The sequence below is a fragment of the Zophobas morio genome, unplaced genomic scaffold (assembly GCF_036711695.1).
Source record: "Zophobas morio isolate AGI-343-1 ecotype UQ-CSIRO unplaced genomic scaffold, CSIRO_AGI_Zmor_V1 ptg000014l, whole genome shotgun sequence".
Lineage (NCBI taxonomy): Eukaryota > Metazoa > Arthropoda > Insecta > Coleoptera > Tenebrionidae > Zophobas > Zophobas morio.
Window position 1 is genome coordinate 19,552,452 of NW_026972119.1, and position 21,804 is coordinate 19,574,255.

The 21,804-nt window shown below is 34.0% G+C and overlaps 3 protein-coding genes and 1 non-coding gene across 5 annotated transcripts; 1 reads left to right on the forward strand and 3 right to left on the reverse strand.

Moving 5' to 3' along the window:
- Positions 1 to 1,115: 1,115 nt before the first annotated feature.
- Positions 1,116 to 3,048, reverse strand: LOC135128601 (serine protease snake-like). Its single transcript, XM_064055511.1, has 5 exons — positions 2,734 to 3,048; positions 2,426 to 2,608; positions 2,139 to 2,364; positions 1,512 to 1,923; positions 1,116 to 1,369 (listed from the first exon to the last, which is right to left on the reverse strand). Exons 1-5 carry the CDS (start codon positions 2,798 to 2,800, stop codon positions 1,190 to 1,192), a joined length of 1,068 nt encoding a protein of 355 aa, XP_063911581.1. The 5' UTR covers positions 2,801 to 3,048; the 3' UTR covers positions 1,116 to 1,189.
- A 325-nt stretch (positions 3,049 to 3,373) lies between these two features.
- On the forward strand, positions 3,374 to 3,446 carry Trnas-uga (transfer RNA serine (anticodon UGA)). The gene has a single exon. It is a non-coding gene; the product is annotated as a tRNA-Ser (tRNA).
- A 5,607-nt stretch (positions 3,447 to 9,053) lies between these two features.
- On the reverse strand, positions 9,054 to 11,096 carry LOC135128607 (serine protease snake-like). 2 transcript variants are annotated; one of them, XM_064055526.1, is made up of 5 exons: positions 10,905 to 11,096; positions 10,570 to 10,752; positions 10,294 to 10,519; positions 9,536 to 9,947; positions 9,054 to 9,309 (listed from the first exon to the last, which is right to left on the reverse strand). In XM_064055526.1, the coding sequence occupies exons 1-5, from the start codon at positions 10,972 to 10,974 to the stop codon at positions 9,142 to 9,144; spliced, it is 1,059 nt and encodes a 352-aa protein (XP_063911596.1). In that variant the 5' UTR covers positions 10,975 to 11,096; the 3' UTR covers positions 9,054 to 9,141. The 2 variants fall into 2 exon arrangements, with proteins under 2 accessions (XP_063911596.1, XP_063911597.1); XM_064055527.1 differs by lacking the exon at positions 9,054 to 9,309 and adding an exon at positions 9,330 to 9,491.
- Positions 11,097 to 15,452: 4,356 nt separating this feature from the next.
- Positions 15,453 to 17,813, reverse strand: LOC135128606 (serine protease snake-like). Its single transcript, XM_064055525.1, has 5 exons — positions 17,476 to 17,813; positions 17,204 to 17,386; positions 16,923 to 17,142; positions 16,463 to 16,871; positions 15,453 to 15,716 (listed from the first exon to the last, which is right to left on the reverse strand). The coding sequence occupies exons 1-5, from the start codon at positions 17,540 to 17,542 to the stop codon at positions 15,537 to 15,539; spliced, it is 1,059 nt and encodes a 352-aa protein (XP_063911595.1). The 5' UTR covers positions 17,543 to 17,813; the 3' UTR covers positions 15,453 to 15,536.
- Between the last annotated feature and the right edge of the window lie 3,991 nt (positions 17,814 to 21,804).

Consider the following 21,804-nt stretch of genomic DNA (forward strand, 5'->3'; position numbering starts at 1 on the left):
ATAATCGGCACGTTCTAGGGTAAAACGGACCTGCCAAGCCCGCTTCGCGTTAGGTCCAATAATGAAAAAGTGAAGAAATGACATGTGGCAACAGGAAAAGATGCTACATTTGTTTGAAAAATAAAGGTATAAAACAGAAATAAATATGCGATTTATGCGAGAGAAATGTATGTATTGAACATTCGATTAGTCGATTACAGAACTAATTTGTGCTAATTGAAAAAATTAATCATGTAATACGCAATTATTATTTTCTAAAAATAATAACATACTTTAAACAAATATTTTTACTATAAAATTACTCTTTTTTAATAACACAAATACAACCAGCGGGCCTACCGGACCCGGGTTGCTCAGGTACACAGATAAAATGCATTGCCCCGATAAGCATAAAACGCAATGAATAGTGATTTGTGGTTTATGGTTTTTAAAATACCATCTTACTATGGCTTAGATTTATTACCCCTCAGGATTATATTTAAAGATGTATAAGTACTGAAGGCTACAATGTAGGAAATGATGGTATTTAAAATATGAAAATTTCCGTGACAGAACACCAATAGTGGACCTCTTACCTCTATTTTTGTTTATGTGACCAAAATCACCAACATGAAGTATCAAAAATTACTACTAGTATAACTCAACTAATAACTACTGAAAAAAAATTAAAATAAAAAATGTATCTGTATCTGCGCCATTAATTTTGTATCTAGATACAGATATTTTGTGCTTAAATTCGATTTTATCTAGATACAGATAGTAGATACCCAAAAATATATCTAGATACTGCCCAACACTGATTATTATTATATAAAACTCGAATATTTATATTACTCATTCTCGGAAGAGTGGTTCCTAGGATTAAGGAACAAGCGTTTGTCTTTAAGTCAACGTTTCGCTCCTTTGTTACTACACATATTTTCGTTTCAAATATGATTTAAAATTGTTTTTAAATGATAATAGAAGTTCGTTATTTGCACAAAGAAAATAAACACTTTAAATCTTCGTGGGCGTGTATTTGAGTTATGTTGCGTTATTTTCTAGTCAAAAGAAAAATTTACTAAATCTGAAGATATTACAGTTATAAGAATCGAAGGTAAAAAAGGAAATCGATGTGAAAACGAGAATAGTTTTATTTGTCAGTCATTTCCAAATAGACTGGAGATTGTAGTAATTAAAATAACCAATTTTATTGACTATTGTCAGGCCAAACTTCGTCTTCAATCCATTTAATGTAGTGAGATACTCGTGTGTTTACGTTTGGACCCCCAAAACATCCTTTTCCAAACGAAGTCACGCCAATTATGTCGTACATACACAATGTTGCGTCGTTATTGTGATGTATTTGTAGTGGACCACCAGCATCACCCTAAAAATTCAGAACCATTTACAAATTCCCATATTCTACATTTTAAAACAATGAAAAAGTCCTTCACTATGCATTAGTTAAACATATGTGTACATGTACAATCGTAAATATACAACTACGTGAGAATTATGCTTTAACTAACCTGACAAGTGTCTTTTTGTTCTTTGCCTGTCCCTGTGCAAATATGTATATCATTTATGATTCCTTGCCTTAGCTTCCTAGTGACTTGATAAGTCTTATTACAGAGTTCATATTCTGCAATGTCTAGTGTTACTTTGAGCAAATCTTCACTGCTGCCTCCTGCATAATCTGTAAGACCCCATCCAGTAGCCACAGCTTTTCCAACAGGAATGTCAAAGTGTGTATTAAGGCATGCCGGACGCACATACGAACTCATTTCTATTGGTTTTTCAAGTTTAACTAGTCCTATGTCGTGATAGTTGGAAACATTTTTGTATTCTGGATGTACTACAATTTTTGCAATTTTTATTTCATGCTTGTGGTTAGTGTCTTTAAGATTAGTGACCCCTAACAACGCTACTTTTGGTTCACCACTAAAAGAGAGAGATTAATCAATTTATATCATTCCATTACTCAGATTCGATCATTGTGCCAATATGGTGTTTTATGGTGAATTTTGCTAATTTTACAAAATAGATTTAGGTTAATTACAGACGCGGAAAGTGTGGAAAATGTACTCGTATATCTACACAAAAGTGTTTTTTGCTTGAACGATTATTTGTAACTAAATTATTCTTTCAAAACTTACACTGCTCCGGAGGTCAAACATTGTGCTGCTGTCAAAATGTATTGTTCACAGATAAGGGATCCTCCACATAACCACTGTAAATTGTCAGAATCTCGGGTCTGAAATCCCAATATCGCCATATGGGGGAACTCTGTTCTGCCAGTCGGTATTCCTCCAACGATACGCTTTACAATATTGTGTCCACATAATTGTTCCTCTTTTGTGTGCGAAGTGTATTCTCTGCATTCTTAAACGCAATTTGATTTAGGTTTCAATTTCTATGTACACCAACATTTGTTTTTACGTACTGTTTTGGCTTATGTAACCTGGTTGACGAGATTTTGGGCAGCAAACTATAGCTTGGGTTTCTTCGAAACCGCACGTTTGAGGTAGTTTGTGGGAAAACACCACTTGGTCTCGAACCTCCTTACATTGTGTTAACAGTTTGCACACTCCTGGAGAGTTTGACGGTTCAAGGGAGCAGGAGTTTCCTGCAAAAACAAATGAAGTTGAAATGAGTTAAAAAGGAGGCGACGTGGGCATAGTTTAACGTTATCAAAATTAATGTAAATAAAATAAATAAACAGAGCGACAGACACAAGAAAAACAAACTTACCAATAATACCTTGTGCGTAAACATTTTTAACCAAGATCACGGTAACAATAATCAGAAATTTAAGCATTTCTTTATGGTTTAAATACTACGTACACTGGAGCATACAGCTCGTACTCTCCACTAGTTTAGTGCTAATTTTATCAACATGAAAAATGGGTATTTACATCGAGACATTTCAGAGAGGACAATGGTTTCTCCTCACCTTGTAGATTACCAGGGTCATCGCTAGTGATAATGATTGGTTGTAAGAATTATTGGTGAAATATCCAAGACAAGCAAGCCACTTTACACACGTGTTGTTCTCAGCATACGTATATATTTATTAGTTATTACTGTTTATGTGAGAGTTAAAAACATGTAAATATTACGCATTCTCGAAGGAATGAGTCAAAAGATCAACGAACAAGCGTTTGTCGTTAAGTCAACGTTTCGCTCCTTTTTTACATAACCGGTTAGTTTCGCTTATTTATTTATTGGTAATCGTGTTGTTCATGAAATTGCTAACGAATTTTAATAAATGTGTCACATGAGACGCCACTGTTAACATCTGACAGCTAAATGTGAAAATTACTAAAGTGGTGGACACTTGTTAGTTTTGTAGCGGCACAATAACACATGGGTAAGCAGAGCAAAGATAAGTTGTCTTGTGGTGCAGTGGTCAGCATACCAGCCCTGAATGCTTGGAGACGTGGGTTCGAATCCCACCGAGGCACAACATTTTTCTTTGCTTTCCCACATTGGTGACCTCCGACAGGCAACGCGCACGCAACATCCTTCTGCCACCGCCCTGTGCCCGCTGTGTTCGGGGCCCGCAGCACCGCCAGGGTTCGAATAACGACCGTAAGAGTGGTAGGGGCGACGCCAGCATCTATCTCCTTCGCACCCCAGCACGACCGCGCGCTGTGTCGCTGGGGGGGGGGAGTACTGTAGCGGCACAATAACACATGGGTAAGCAGAGCAAAGATAAGTTGTCTTGTGGTGCAGTGGTCAGCATACCAGCCCGGAATGCTTGGAGACGTGGGTTCGACTCCCACCGAGGCACAACATTTTTCTCTGCTTTCCCACAGTTTTATAGGACCATTTGATAATGCAAGATTAAGGTATTATCAGTATTTCTGTTTTTTTTTTTTTTAATATATTAAGTATTGATACCTGTTAGCCCATTATAGGTGCCAAGTATACGCGATTCAGGATGTTTTTAGACAAAAGTGATTTTTAAATATATATTTCTTAATTAAAACAATTTTGTAGGAAAGAAAACTGCAGAGAAAATTGCCGTCACTGAAGACGAAAATTTGAAAACTTCATCTTCTGGCAAGCGAAAACCCACCGACAGTTTTTCAAATTATATACTTAGAAAAGATTTGAATAAAAATCCTATTGTTGCAGCAAAAATTATTTTTTGAGAAAATTCTTCCACTTTCAAGATCCTTGCGAGTATCTTACATTCGTGTACCTACTTCAAATTTTTGAGTAAAGAATTCCATATTTCATTTAATAAAAAAAAAAAAAAAATTCCAAGATCATCTAAATATACAGAATTCGTCATTTATTTTTAATTGGGTACACTTCATTACAGTTCATTGTTGACCTGAGGACGGTTTCCTTTTAGATATTATTCAAACAGCTATAAAAACATATAGTTTGCCCTTTGTCTCTTGATCCATGTATTCCAAACTTTGAGCATCAAGTAGACCTGGGATGAACACTCCTGAAGCACAAGAAGCGTGCAGAACCGATATAGACATTATGAAATTATATTTATTTTAGATGTTTATTGTTAGTGACACTGAGTGTCTTTGCGTGTTAGTGAGTGTGCTGGGGCCGGTTTTGATTTTTGTACATACAGTAAAGAATCCTCAAAATGCCTAAGGTAAAATCATCCATGAAAGATAAAATCAAATTATGGTTAGGGAATAATTTGGACACTAATTTTCAATTTCCTTCTTCAACCAAAGACAATGAGTTATTCTGCAAAGTGTGTGGAAAAGTTGTAAGTAAACATTTAAAATACTAAAGCTTGAATTATGTTCACATTTTTGTTTGCTAGTTTAAGTGCGAAAAAAAGTCACACTTTGAACAACACTGCAGTGGCTATGCACATAAAAAGAACGAAAATAAATCCAGCAAACAGACATCATTAAACATTAGGTCCGACAATGATTTTACGTAATTTTGCACAGATTTATGTAGGGCATTTACCGCAATAAATATTCCATGGAATAAAGTTAGTTGTCCTGAGTTTAAAAATTTTATGCACAAATATACAGGAAGGCATTTACCCTCAGAAAGCACTCTGAGAAAAAAATATTTACCAAAAGATTACGATATGGTGAGCACTAGAATTTTTATTAAAAACTTTTTAACATAAATTTTATAATTTACAGGTAATTAAACAAATTAGAAATTCTATTGGCAATAATGATATATGGATAAGCGTCGATGAGACGACGGACAGATTAGGAGGATACATAGCCCATTTAGTAATTGGAAAGTTATTTTCTGAAGAAGTTGGCCGTCCATTTCTACTAGTTTTGAAGCAGCTTGATAAAACTAATAGCAACACAATCTCGAGATTTATAAACGAATCATTGGGTGTGCTATTGATAATAATTTTAAGCATTGAAATTATTATAATTTATTTAATTGTTAATTTGTAGCTTTATTGTGGCCAAAAGGAACTGAACACAAAAAAGTTAAATGGTTTGTATCAGATGGTGCTTCACACATGATCAAAACTGGTACTAATTTGAAGGTGTTTTATTATTATTATTATTATTAATATTATTATTAAACGCAACTTTCCCAACGGGATAACCCACTTTATAGGGAAAGTGAAAAAAAGGAAAAGAATGTGAAAAAGTTATTAAATTAGGCATGTCAAAAAAAAGACAAAATTTTAGTTTGTAGATTATTAAAGATAATACTAGAAATACACTAAGCACCATATTCAGCAGTAATACATGCAGCAATGCTAGCATTTTTAGCAGAAAGATCACAGTCCTTGGATATTTTGTTGTACACTGTGCACATAGCAACAATCGGAGATATTTGAAGTAAATTACTCTTACAAGGGGGACAATAAAATAGTTTGTGTTGGCGAACATTAAATTTCGGTGTAAGAAAATTTATTTTACCAAGCAACCAAGCGCAATCAACCTTATAATTAATCAAATTTAAAATGAATCTCACACCCAAAATTAGTCTTCTCGTATTTAGAGAGGAGAAGTTAAATCTACTTAACAGCTGTAATTGCGGATACCCTCTCACAGGATACACATGATCTTCACGATAGGCCAGATATTTTAAAAACATTCTCTGTATAGATTCAATATTGCTAACATGGACTTGATATGTGGTGTGCCAAATGATTGAGCCATACTCCAACCTAGATCTGACAAGTGCAATAAACAGGGTTTTAAGGGTTTGTGTTTTATTAAACTCTTTGCTGTTTCGGTAAATGAATCCTAAAATTTTATAGGCTTTTGAAATCGTATTTCCAATGTGCGGTACAAACGTTAGAGCAGAATCAAACATTATTCCTAGTTCTAATACAGAGTTTTCTCGTCGTAATGTTTCATTATTTATGCTATATTGAAAACAAATTGGGTACAATTTCCGGGTATACGTTACCAATAAACATTTGATGGTATTCAAAAATAAACGATTAAGCAGACACCATTGATAAACATTATCAAGGTCATTTTGGAGAGCAACGCAATCATCAAGGGATTTGATAACTCTGTAGATCTTGAAATCATCAGCAAACAATAAGTTACCCGTTGAGACAACCTGTGTGATATTATTAACAAACAAAAAAAATAAGAGCGGTCCCAAGTTGGACCCCTGGGTTACTCCGGACGAAGGAACGATATTTTTCGATTTGTAACCGCGGTACTGCACACATTGTACTCTATTTAGCAGATACGATTCCAAGAGTTTTAATAAGCTACCAGAAAAACCAAAGTTACTTAATTTTTGGAGTAATACATAATGATCAATTTGATCAAACGCCTTCCGAAAATCCAGGTATATAGTGTCGACCTGTTGCTTGTTGTCAACGGCTTCACTAGTAAATTGACTGAAGCAGGCTAAGTTTGTGACCGCAGAGCGTTTTTCCATAAATCCATGTTGCGAAGGACTAATGTACATTTTTACATCAGCGTAGATGTATTTATATAATATACTTTCAAATGCTTTTGCAAAATTATCTATCAGAGAGATTGGTCTGTAGTTAGTCACATCTGATTTGTCTCCTTTCTTAAACACAGGACAAATTGTTGCTCTTTTCCAATATGTTGGAAAAATACCGGTTTTAATAATTTGATTATATAAGTACACCAAAGGCTGGACAAATATGCTTGCACAATCCCTCAATAAAAAACTCGGTGCCCCATCGGGACCCATAGTAAAAGAGTTTTTTAAGTTTTTTAATACAAAATAAACATCATTCTCAGAAATGTGCAAAATAGATACACTACTACCAACTTGATGTTCATTGAATTTAACATTAGACTGCGAATCAATATATACTGAACTGAAGTAATCGGCAAACGCATTCACAATGAGACTAGGACTGTCAAGTGCGCACTCATTATAAGTCACTGTAGCAGGGATTCTTGTGGTACTCTTCTTGCTTTGAACAAATTCCCAAAATTTCGCAGGCTCATCTTGAAGACGATTTTCAACATTTCATATGTATTCCCTATAAGCATAATTTGTTTATGAAAATATAACACACTTTTAACATGTATGGGTTACATTTAGTGTCTGAAACAATTATACTTAATTATCCAGATTCCAATGGGATAGTTAACAATGTTAAGAAAATCTTTTTAAAACCACCAACAAGAATAGAGTTTTATAAAAACAGTTTACCAAATAGACCTCTCCCACCTGAACCTGTATTAACCAGGTGGGGCACTTGGATTCAAGCAGCATTGTTTTTGCAGAACACTTTAATGTTTTAAAACAAGTCAGTAAATATATAATGTTTTTTTACTATCATTCTTAGATTGAATATTTTTAGGTTTTAATGTCATTTGAAGCCACAGACGCACAAACATTAAAAAAGCTCAAGAATTCCTGAATATAGCAAACGTTAAAAATGTACTCTTTTGTATTAAAACTCACTTTAAAATTATTGCTGATGCAATCGAACAATTAGAAACTATGGGTTTAAAATTAAACCAAAGTATGGAAATTGTGGAAAAAGTGTATACATCTTTAAAAAACACACCAGGAAAGGTGGGGAAAATGGCGTTCTAAAAATTATGTTCTCTATTAAAAAAGAATCCAGGATACGATTTTATATGTTCAGTAATTAACATAATTTGCGGTAATGGAAATGCTACCAACAATACATACAAAAATGAAAACGTAGATTGTTCAATATTTAATTTTGCACCTATCACTTCTTGTGATGTGGAACGCACGTTTTCAAAACTAAAAAGTGTTTTAAGCGATCAAAGGTGTAAATTTACAATCAAAAATTTAGAGAAATATGCAGTTTGCTTTTGTAACTCATTTTAAATACCTGAATTAATATATATATTTTTTTTAATGCGACTTGCTTTAATTTGATCTCCATTTTTTTGCGATAACTTAGAATTAGTGGACGTAACTATAGATCGTTTGTTTATTTAATCATTTTTTTGTTTGTTAGACAAAATGTTTGTTTGTATAATGTTTTGTTTAATGTTTTTTTTTAAATATATATTTTCTTGATGTATGCTTTTTCGTTGAACAAAAATTTTTCCTCCAGGTTTTTAACCTAAACTAAGATTTTTATACCCTAATTCGTCAATTTTGGGACCTAAAATATCTCCTTTTATTCATTTTTTAAGGACCTAAAATCCGAAGCCTACTTGTGTCGAACTAAGACGAAACGTTTCGAGACAAATGGGGCCGAGCGCAATTTTCAAAATACGAGTTTTAAAGCCTTTTTACAGTGAACGAGCGCGATGCAACGATTTGAAAAAAACACTGGTCGATAGCCCTTCTTTACCTCCACAAATGCACTACTCAGTCATAGCTTTAAAGTAATCTCGGGAGATCTTACAAAATAAAAACCGATTTCCCATGTTAATTCCCTATGTCCAAACTTGGATGCGGTAACCTGTATATATGTTTGGCTATACTTCTGTATTTTAGTCCGTGAAGAAGGTGTAATAAAGTGCGTTTTGAGTCTTAAAATTGCGAAACAAATTTTAATTTGATAAAATTGACTGGTTTGTACATCGACGTGCATTTAGGAAAAAAAAATCTACGAAATCTTAACATACTGATTACTATAAAAAGGGAAGAGTGAAAAAATAATCAATGGGAAAACGAGAAAAGTTTTATTTGTCAATTATTTCCGAATGGAGTGATGATTGCAATACAAGGTCTCATTTAAAATAACCGATTTTATTGACCACTCTCAGGCCAAACTACATCTTCAATCCACTTAATGTAGTGAGATACTCGAGTGTTTATGGAACATCCTCTACCAAACGAAGTCACGCCAACTATGTCGTACATACATAAAGTGGGATCGTTATTGTGATATATTTGCAGCGGACCACCAGCACAAGTCTAAAAATTAAGAAGCATTCGCATTCAACTAAAGATAACAAGGGCTCATTTTCACAAATAATAAATAATTATGATTTCCATCTTCGTTTTCCCAACTAGTTTCGTTTGATGAATATCTTCAGGGGACAATTCTCCACTCCAAAAGACTTCACACACAAGTTATTTTTACTTATGTTCATGCACTACAGTAACTATACAACTACGTGAAAATGACCATTTTACTAACCTGACAAATACCCGTTCGATCTTCATCTCTCCCTGTGCATATATGCATATCATTTATGATTCCTCTACTTAGATTACTAGTGACTTCATAATTCTTTTTACAGAGATCATATTTTGCAATATCTAGTGTTACTTTGAGTAAATGTTCACTGTTATTTTCTGCATAATGTGTAAGACCCCATCCAGTGGCAACAGCTGCTCCAACAGGACTGTCAAAGTGTGTATTAAGACATGCCGGACGCACGTAGGAACTCATTTCTATTGGTTTTTCAAGTTTTACTAGTCCTATGTCGTGATAACGGGATACATTTTTGTATTCTGGATGTACTACATTGGTGACAATTTTTATTTCCTGTCGTTTGTTAGTGTCATTAAGATTAGTGACCCCTAACAACACCACTGTTGGTTCACCACTAAAACAGAGAGATGCTTAAATATGGATTAGCTCAAATTGTAGCCGAGTGTGAGAGATAGAATAGATTGTCGGGCACCAAATCGGAGTACCAAGAAAGTCAAGATTTTTTTAAATGAAACGCTATATATTTTTTTGTCTTATGTCAAAAGATGGAGAGTAAAATAAAAAGCTTGATGTTTTTGCATTTGTTCAAAAACAAGTGCTGCGCTTTTTATGAATTTTGTGCATTACTTTATTATAACCGTGTACATTATCTTGAAATTTTGCTAATTTTACTTAACAGATTCAGCTTAGTCATAGAGGTGGGAAATTAAAAAATTGTACTCGTATATCTAGCCACTTACTCTGTTTCGGAAATCAAACAATCTGCTGCTGTCAAAATATATTGTTCGCTGATAAGAGATCCTTCACATAACCACCGTAAATTGTCAGAACTTCCGGTCTGAAATCCTATCATCGCCATATGGGGGAACTCAGTTCTGCCAATTGGTATTCCTCCAAGGACACGTTTTACAATATTGTGTCCACATAGCTGTTCTTCTTTTGTGTGCGAACTATATTCTCGACATTCTTAAACGCAATTTGATTTCGGTTTGATTTTGAAGTTTGTTTTTACATACTAGTTTCGCTTATGGAACCTGGTTGTCGAGGGTTTGGGCAACAGACTATGGGTTGGGTGCCTTGGAAACCACAAGTTTGAGGCAGTTCGTAGGAAAACACTACTTCATCTCGAATTCTCTTACAATGTGTTAATAGTTTACACACTCCTGGAGAGTTAGATCGTTCATGAGTGCAAGAGTTTCCTGTAAGAACAAATGAAGAAATGACATAGTTTAACATTTCTAAAAAATATCATTACCAAATTTCTCCCTTAGTTCCCAATAATAAATATAATTTTTTTTCCAAAATGAGAAAAAAAAAGATGTAACCATATTAAACAGAGCTACAGACTTACCAATAATACGTTGTGGATAAATATTTTTAACCAAGATCACATTAACAATAATAATCAGGAATTTATGCATTTCGTTACTGTGTACACTGGAGCATACAGATCTCTACTACTTTAGTAGTTTTAACAGCATGTAAAATAGGAATTTACGTCGGGCGATTCCAGAGAGGACAACGCGTGCTCTTCACCTTGTAGGTAAACAGGTTCAACGCACGTGATAATGATTGGTTGTGAGAAATATTGGTGAAAAATTCAAGACGAGCAAGCCACTTTACAAACGTGTTTTTTTATCATATATGTTGTGTATTTAACAGTTTAGATATTTTTTACATTATTCTTTATTTCATTGAAAATGTCATAATTGAAAAATATTCTAAAACATAATAATAATAATGTCTTTGTTTTTAACATTGTAACTTGATTAATATATATAACAGTCTTGCCTCCCTAATTTCATAGTTCAAATCAGTAAAATATTTAGATTACAAAATTAATCTCCGAACTGGTTTCATAATTCTAGTATCGCTAGACCCATTAATTGTTGTTCAAGTTGATCTGGAATGAGCTCTTGATTTAGTGTGTTTTCTGTTGATTGAATCAGAATGTTGGTGTTTGGAGAATTCTTACAATCAACTTCTAGACCCAAGGTAGTGCCAAAACCTGTTTCAGTGTTGATATTCATTTTCTTCTCCACATTACAGGAAAGAAGTTGATTGTAATGACGCTTAATTACATAACCATCATCTAGTTCTACTAAACAGTGTAGATTACCCATACATTTTGTAATTATTCCATACTTCCAGAATCGATCTCTTGAATAATTTCTGGATTGAACTCTATCGCCCACTTGAAAATGTTTCTCGAAACTCGATTTCTTTTTCTTTTTTGTTGATTCAGTTGATCTCATAAAATCTAATTTGGTTCGTACATTTCTTTCAAAAAAGAGTTCATTTATCATGCATTTAAATTTTGTTTTTAATGTTTGACAGTATCATTCTGCTTGACCATTTGTGGCTGGATGTCCTGGTGCAACCATCCGTTATTTAATACCATTCCGTTTACACAATGCTCTAAGTTCATTTGATTTGAAGATGGTTGCATTGTCACTAACTAATATTTCTGGTAATCCATACCGTCTAAAGATTTCTCGTAAATGATACATGGTGCTTGCTGATGTAAGAGAATTTTTAACCATAATTGTTTCTGGCCATTTGGATTTGGCATCAACAAGAATTAGAAAATGATGGTTGCAAAATGGGCCTGCATAATTCGTATGTACACGTTGGCGATTCTTTTCTGGTATTTCCCATTGATGAATCGATAGCTTAGTAGGATTTTTCTTAACATCGCAACAAGCTTGACAACTTTTAACCATATTTTCGATATCAGAATCGATGCCGGTTCAGTAGCAATAGTTTCTTGCTAGATATTTCATTTTAACCATACCTAGATGTGTCGAATGAAGTTCTTGTAGAATAATGTGTTGTAATTTTTTTGAAATTATCACACGATGTCCTCTAAGTATTACTCCATCGTGCAGTGAAAATTCTAGATCTCTTCTGGTTCCATTTAGAATTTCTTTCTTCGTTTTACATAATTCCTGTCTTGTTTCTTTTTCAATTTCATGAGCTGTGACTGTTTCCGTACTAATCTGATTAATTAAAATCGTACTTAACACGTTTTCATCATCAGTTTTTTCTTCTTCTTTTGGTGGTAATTTCAATGGACTTCTGGAGAAATAATCAACATTTACATGTTCACCGGATTTTCGACATTCTATGGAATAATTGAAACCGGATAAAAATTGTGCATATCTTAACATTCTGGTTGCAGATAAAGCTGGAAGTTGTTATTGAAGATTTAAAATAATACTCAGTGGTTTATTATCCACAATTAGAATAAATTTCCTTCCATAAATATAATGAAAAAATCTTTTGAAACTCCAAAAAATGGCTGTTGCCTCTTTATCTAATTGACTATAACTACGTTCAGCTTTTGTCAACGATCTGGATGCAAAAACAACTGCTCTTTCAGATCCGTCTGGAAAACGGAGTGACAAAACACCTGAAAGTCCATCCATTATGTCTAAATCAGATGTAAAAGATATGAAAACTCGTTCACTGGCTATTTTAGCTTTGGTTTTTTTGAACGCTGTTTCACATTCGATAGACCATTTAAAATTTCTATCTTTCCTTAACAGACGGTTTAATGGATATATATAACATGCTGAATGCATTGGGAATAAATTTTGTATAATACATCACCATCCAAGAAAACGTTGAAGTTCTTCTAAAGAGTTCGGCCTTGGTGCTTCTATGATCGCTTTAATTTTATCTTCAGATTTCTCGAGTCTTTTTTCTGAAATGACATGACTCAAATATTGAATTCTCTTCTTGAAAAATTGACATTTTTCTCGATTCAGAGTCAGATTATATGTATGTAATCGTTCAAGAACTTTAATTAAACGAAATTTACATTCTTCAATACAAGAACTTATCACCAGATATTTTTTTATATTATTCTTTATTTCATTGAAAATGTCATAATTGAAAATTATTCTAAAACATAGTAATAATAATGTCTTTGTTTTTAATATTGTAACTTGATTAATATATATATATAACAATATGTGTTTACTATAAATTACACTGGTCAACAGCTAAACTCTAACTTTTATTATAGCAGCCAATTATTATTTAATTAGCAATTTTAAATGATATTATAAGGGGCTAAACCAAAACTTAGCTCTCATTTAAAAGTAATCTTAAAATATTATCCTTTGAAAAATACAAAAATCGTACTATTAAGTAATAGGAAACTTTCTAAAAGGTGTATTTTTTTGTTGTCAAATTGCTACAAACTTCTTGGGAAACAATAAAAAAACTACGTTTAGTAAGTACAAAACATGTTATCATCATATAAAAAATTTAAAATTAACATATTCTTAAAAGTGCTTTTTATGCATTCGCACCTTGATTTTTTCCCCAAAAATTGTGACGACGTGAGTGACCAACATGGAGAACGTTTCCATCTGGGCATTTTGTCGATAGAAAAACGTTACCAAGATCGATGGAACACCTAAATGCTCGCAGAATACTGCGGGACCATCAAGCGAGAGATCTCCAATGAAATCTATAGAAGGCAACCGAAAAAACGTCGGTCTTAGCTGTTTCTTTTGTTTTTTTCGTTTTTTTTAACTACATTCGTTGTTTTTTTCTTATTTATGGTTGTTCTTTTGTTAATACTACACTTTTTGCCGTTAAAGATACAAAAATTAAATTGTTTTACCTGATTTTGTGTTTCTAACATCAAATATGCATATATTTTTTAATTGAGCTAAGTTATAAGATTTATGCTCTTTGTTACAAACACAGAGACAAATTAAACGAAAAAATTACAATTATGTCAAAGTTAGAGAGAAAAAATTAAATTTTGTTGACCAGTGTTATGTATTTACCTTATACAAAATTTTTATAAATGATTCTAAGGGCGTAGTTAGCCATGGAGTTCAAAAATCCCGCTTTGTTGAAACAATGCCTCAATATGACAGTTCTCGCTTTTCACTAATGTTATTTGTAACCTGCCATTTAAAACAATAAAACAGTCGTATTCAAAACTATTGGATAATTCGAAAACGGAGAGTTTTTGTATTTATAAACGCTAGTAAGCAAGAATATCTGACCAAATACCCTGCTTTGCAAATTTAAGAAACATCGTTAGAGGCTCACATTAGAGATGTAATCAACATATTTGCTCGAACTGATAGTGTCAACAAAGGGAAATCTCCTGGAAGGCCTTCAGTATCTGCGAAAGTTGTTGATGATTTGAGACTACTCAAAAAACATTGGCGGAAGGTTGTTGCAGAAACAACAAAAACTTACCGACAATAGTTTGTGTGTAAACATTTTTAACCAAGATCACAATAACTACAATCAGGAAATTATACATTTCTTTAGTGTTAAACGTACACCGGAGAATACAGCTCACGCTCTCTACTACTTTAGTACTACTTGGGTAATTACGTCGGGTGAATGCAGGAACGACGTTTCCTACAAGCTCCACCTCATTGTTTACTTTACATGATTTTTATGATTAACGTGTAAACCCTGACGGTACTCATTAAAAAAAAAAATAAAAAAATAGTAACAATAAAATAAAAAATAGAATTCAATTTCCATTTACAGTAAGTCAGCGAGATGGAGAAAGGAAATGGATGGGGCTGATTTTAGCTTTTTTCTACGGAGTGTTATTAGCAAGCAGCTGCCCCGCCCACCCACCCCCTCTCCATTCTAGTGACCACTCTTAATATTGTCCACTCTTATCTGGCCAAGAGCTAGTCCCACCCACCCACCCTCTAATTTTTTAGAACGAATGTGATTTGCCAAAATCAGTTTTATCTTAGCAAGACGACTTTATTTTTCTTTACTATAAGATTCAGCTTTCATTGCGAGTAAATAAAATGAATCACTGAAATGGAGGCGGGGTGGGTGGGCGTGGTTAATTATATGTTCTTTTGTACAATGGGAATGAGAATTAATAGAACCTAGGCTGTTACTAGCTAAATTTTTTTATTTGTTTGTTGTTTTAACTTAGGAAATTATTGTATCACAATTCTACAACTTAAAATAACCGATTTTATTCACTGTTCTCTGGCCAAACTATATCTTCAATCCACTTAATGTACTCAGACACTCTAGTGTGTACAGAGGGAGCACGAGAACATCCTTTTCGAAACGAAGTCACTCCCACAATATCATACATACACCTCGTAGGGTCCTTGTTGTGATATATTTGCAGTGCACCACCAGAATCACCCTAAAAATTCAGAAAATTTTTATTACACTACGAACTAGAGAAATTGGTCGAAACTTATTTCGACTGGACTTTTCTCACTCCTTAGATATATATATTGTTTTAACGTATATATCCTATAAATATGTTTTAACAAACTATATTTTTACTTCCCGAGCGTAGGCGAAGCAAATATTGTAAACAAAAATATACTCAATATACTTGTAGTGTATGAATCCGCTTTCAGTTTTTCGCTAAACATTCAAATTTTCGAAAAAACATTTTGCGGTACTGCGATTGTGCGTTGTGATAAAATAAGAATTATAATATTCACAACATTTTGTTGGATTGTCAATAATTTTAGTTGTCTTTTGAGAAGACAAACTCATTCAAATCAAACTAATTTCTACGTGACATTCTTTCGATGTATAAATATAAATAAATAAGCACTTGAGCTTCAGATTGCTATTATCTACTGCTGTGAATGCGATTTGATACAATGAATTACTCGTTGGCTGAGACTGACTCGTTCCTGAAGCTGGCCTCTGTTTAAACGCATACTCTCCTTCTAGAGTTTTCGTGATCGAGGTCTTTCTGGAATACCCATCGCGACTTCCGCTTTACCAATAGGCGTCGTACCGGGGCGGCGTATGGGTTTATTTATTAACAATATGGTGGTTCTTTCTTGTGATAATTACATCAAGACGCTCTAGCTTATACTAGTATAAAAGAAGTAGAAATAACTTAATGAATATGATCCGTTAACTAACCTGACAAGTATCCTTTTGTCCGTTACCCTGTCCTGTACAAATGTGTATGTCATTCAATCCTCTTTTTCGCCTCCTTGTGTTTGCGTCACTCTTATTACAAATCTTATATTCTGCTACATCTAGTGTTGCGCTGAACAACTCTTCACTGACACCTACTGCATATTCTCGACTACCCCATCCAGTAGCCATAACTTTGGTGGCAGGAATGTCAAAGTGTGTATTAAGACAAGCCGGACGCACATACGAATTAATTTCTACTGGTTCATGCAGTAGTATTAGTCCTATGTCGTGATTGTGATGCGTTCTGTTGAATCCTGGATGTATTAAGTTATTGCCAATTCTTAATTTTTGCATGTGGTTAGGGTCATTAAAACTTGTGATCCCGAATAGCACTAAATTTGGTTCATCGCTGAAACAGACTCTTTATTTATTTAAACTAAATAATTCCTTCAAAACTTACATATCTCCGAAAGCCAAACACCGCCCTGCTGTCAACACGTATCGTTCACTAATCAGTGATCCTCCACACAACCACCGAAGAGAACCAGCTCCGCTTATTGCCAACAGCGCCATATGCGGAAACTCGACTCTTCCAGCCGGTCTTCCATTAATCACACGCTTTGCGATGTTGTGTCCACATAGTCGATTCTCTTTTGTGTATGAAGCATATTCTCTGCATTCTGAAACGTAATTTGATTTTGTTTTAGTTTGTAAGTACACGTGGTTTGCTTTTTTACGTACTTTTTTCGCTAATGTAACCTGGTCGACGAGTTATAGGGCAACAAACTATGGGTTGTGTTTCCTGGAAGCCACAAATTTGAGGCAGTTTCTGATTAAACACGATTTCATCCCGAATCTCCCCACATTGTGTTAATAGTTTGCAGCGTCCTGGAGAGTTAGATGCTTTAACGGTACAAGGGTCTCCTGTAAAAGGAATTAATATCTTACCTAATATACATTAACTACAAACTTTGTGTTAACCATAGTTGTAAACATAAGGAAGATAAACTTACCGATAGCACCTTGTGTGTAAACATTTTTAACCAAGACCACAACAACAATAATCAAGAATGAATACATTTCTTGACTAATTAGGGGCTGACTCTAGCAAACGTCCATACTTTCTAGTTTCTACAACTGTTATTTTTACCGGTATACGAAATGGGTATTGACGTCGATGATTTCAGGGACGACAACGTTTCTTTGTCACTTTCTAGGTCAACGTAAGTCAAAATTAGTTGTGAGAAGGAATGTTGCACATGCAAGATGTGCAAGCCACTTTACACACACGTTTTTCTTAGCCTATATATTTATTTATTACTGTTCATGTTAGAGTTAAATCAGTACTGTTAACCTGACCAAGATGATGAAGTTGTTGTCTAGGACTGAATCTTTGAGTTGGAGCACGCTTTCTTCACCTACATAACTTAAATAAGTGTTTTTCTGAGGTTTCTCTTTATTTAAAAGTCAAAAGTGGTTGGCCATTTCCGGGTCAGTCGTAAGTGTAAAATAAATTATTTCAGCAGCGTATTAATAATAATAATAATAATATTAAGAATATAGATTTATTGACTAACAGAAAAGTTCTAAAAAAGACTTGTACTTAACTATTACTAAAGATGCCTTAAATAATTATTATGAAACATATCTTGCGAACAATTGAATATATCTACACATATACCTTATTTTCAATTATTTACCGTTAAACCTATTGTATTTACGACTGAGCATACGATTGTGTTAAGATTCCTAGTATTTACTAACGGTACTCTGAAATTAAAAAAAGATAATAATTCGGCACTATCAATTTGATTGTTGAACAGTTCATAGGCAAACCTAAGCTCAGATTTTAGCTTACTTTATTTAAAAATCTCTGGTTCAGTTATAGTTACTCTTTGACTATAACTTTAATTAGATTTATTGAGACTCGTTCTATATATTAAATTGTTACAAAATTTCCTCTGAATTCTTTAGAGGCGAGTTTCGTGAATTGCGTAGGAAGGAAACCATATAAGAAGCATCAGCGAAGAATAAAATTCTTACAGAGTGACAGTGTCAGATCGTTTATCTATACTTCTATACTTCTATACTTATATAATAAAGCTGAAGCTTTTGTTTATTTGAACGCGCTAATCTCAGAAACTACTGGTTCAAATTCAAAAAATCTTTATGTGTTGGATAGTGCATGTATCATATCTACATATAGGCTATATAACATCACGCTACAATCATTAGGAGCGAAGTAGCAATGAAAAATTCGGAAAAACGGGAAAATTATTCCTCCTTTGACAGCTTCCGTTGCTTACGCTGCTTAAACGGTTAAAGTTACGTAAAAATCATGTATGACGAAATTGTTCCCCTCTAAAAGTTCTAAAGAAAAGTTCCCGACAGCATATGTGTATCTTTTAAGGTCGAGTCAGTATAACCTTTTTTATGGTAATGAAATTTGTTCTAAAATAATAATGCATCTATCTATCTACCTATCTTCTATATTAATAAAAATGAATCGCCGAAATGTATGTACGCTCATAACTTCAGAACGACTGCACCGAATTGGACGATTCTTTTTTTTACGTGTTCCTTATTGTCAGAACAAGGTTTATATGTAAGAAAATTTATAAAAAATAAGACGGCTAAAAGATAAAAAAAAATTAAAAGTTTTGCATGGGAATCGCCACTTCGAATTAATCTGAATAGTTGGCGTTCCTGACGGACCTGACGTCTAACTGACGTGTCATACAAAACTATTTCTTCCGTGCGATTGTGAAAAGTATATTGCATTTCAAATCGTTCTTTGTTTTTTCGTAAAAGAAACGTCGTTTATTTTAAGAAAAGTCTTGGTTAAAGTGAATTTAGTTACACATAGCGAATATAAAGTTAACAAAGTTAGTTGAGTTACAAAAGTCTCTTTTGCTCCACGTTGCACCAACGAGCGAGTTTCATGATTTTTGTGAAAATTTGCCGGTTTTGAATTTGAATTTTCTGTCCTCGATAGTTGATGCTCAGCAAGAACCACGGGAAGGTCTGGAGCAGATCTCGCTAGGAAAGGAGAGGGCTAGGATTTGTTAATGAGGGATAGAACGTTATACAGTATAATACAACAGAAATACAATACAGGTACCTACAATCTAACTACAATACAGAATACACTACAGATACAGATACAATTCAGATACAATACAAATGCAAAGTTAGTACCCAATACACCACCGGAAAAAATTGCACCAAAAATTGAGAATGTTGCAAAATGAAAACCCAAGCAAGCACACCGATGGAACTCGAAACGAAATCTATAGGTCGCAGCGCTCACACGCCCAAGGGAGAACGCAGCCGCATAGATACAGGGCCGACTGCCCTCATCCGTTTAGGATGATGAACCTCATCCGTTTAGGATGTTGACCCAGCGTCTAAGGGCCAACAGAACCCCCCCAGGCCAGAGCGTCTGACGACATGGAGAATTCAGTCTCGGAACCAAAGAATGCACTGTTGCAAAATTAAAACCCAAGCAAGTGCACAGTGAAAACAAAGCATTTGCACCACTGGAGCTAAATTGGCAAGACCCAAGTTAAGTTAGTAACACATACAATATACAGTACAAAATGCTTCAATTACAAAAGTTACAATATACAAATTTCTCGATGTTTGCCACCAAAGAGCGATGAATGTGCTCGCTCGTTGCTGTTGCCCAGCAAGAACCAAACAATACGAAAAGGTCTGGAGTGCGCCTTGCCATTAAAAGAGAGGACTAGGGTTTGATAGCATGGGTGAAGGACACCGTATTTTGTAAATCTGGACACCGTAGTTTAAAAATGATGTTCACAGCACTTAACACAAAGCATTTTCGCTAATATTTATTAACAATAAATTAGAAATTCGCGAACACGTGCTACTTTTAATCCAAAACGGAGCTACAGTGTTGCTGCTGCCAGACCGAAATCAAAACTGAACAGAAAGGATAGAAAATGTGACCTTTTATCAGGTAGCTCACGTGACAGTGACGTACGTCACGATGAGATTGCAAAAATTATTTTTCATATTTTCGCTCAGAAATTGTAGATTTTCGGGATTAATTTAACAATGTTTAAACGAACTAATTGGTTTTTGCTAACCTCGTGTTCTTATAAAAATGGTTTTCGGTTTAATTATCATATATTAATAGTTATCATACTTAAACATTATGAATTATATTATGTTTAAATTTTATTTAATTATATCGCGAAAATGTATAACATTGACCCACCAACTTCAATCGTTTCGAAAATTTTTCCAAAATTTAAAGATTGTCGAATAAACGAATCATGGAATCCGATAAATTAAAACTGAAGTCGTACTTACCTTGTTTTCGGTCCTTTTCGGAAAAATATCCACGTGTTCACAGCACTAACACAACATATTTTCCCTAATATGTATTAATAATAAACTAGAAATTCGCTAAAACGCTCCACTTTTACGCCAAAATGAAGCGACGATCTTGCCGCCATCAAACAGAAATTAATACTGAACACAAAGGACCGCAAAACGTGACCTTTATACAGGTAGCTCACGTGACATTAACGTCATCGTAAGTCACGATGAGACTGCAAAAATTATTTTTCATATTTTGACCGGCAAAATGCACATTTTTTGGGGTAATTTAACAATGTTTAAACAAATTGATTTGTTTTTAATAATTTTGGGCTTGTAGGACAACGAGTTTCGGTTTAATTATCAAATATATTTATGCTTATAATATTTAAACATTATGAATTTTCTTAATTATGTTTAAATTTTATTAATTTATATCGTGAAAATGTATAGCTTTGATCAACCGACTTCAATCGTTTGGAAAATTTTCCCAAAATTTAAACATTGTCGAGTGAACGAATCACGGAATTCGATAAATTAAAACTGAAGTCGTAGGATAATTAACTTTTATTTATGCATAAATTGTGCAGTGCGTTCTTTCTAACTGGCATCTAGATTCCCATCTCAAGGTGTCTACCCAATACTAACTTATATTTTGGTGACTCGATTTTTGCCTTGATGGTTGAACACTGTCACTGTTTTCCGTTTTTGTTGTATCGAGATGCTACTTGAGCATCAAGTCTTACCTACTGAACTATCAGCATCATCTAGAAAAACTAGAAATATTTTGATTTGATATTCGAGTAGATGCTTCGTATTTCGAGTTTTATTTATATCAACCATTGTCAAAAAATTGATCGAACGTTGTTTCGACAAAACTTCCTTCGCACCAAAAGAATAATGAAACATATTTAGCATTTTCGAATTGAGTCTTTTCTTCACACAATTTTGTGATGACCTAATCAACATTTACGATGAACACGTATACCACCTTGGAT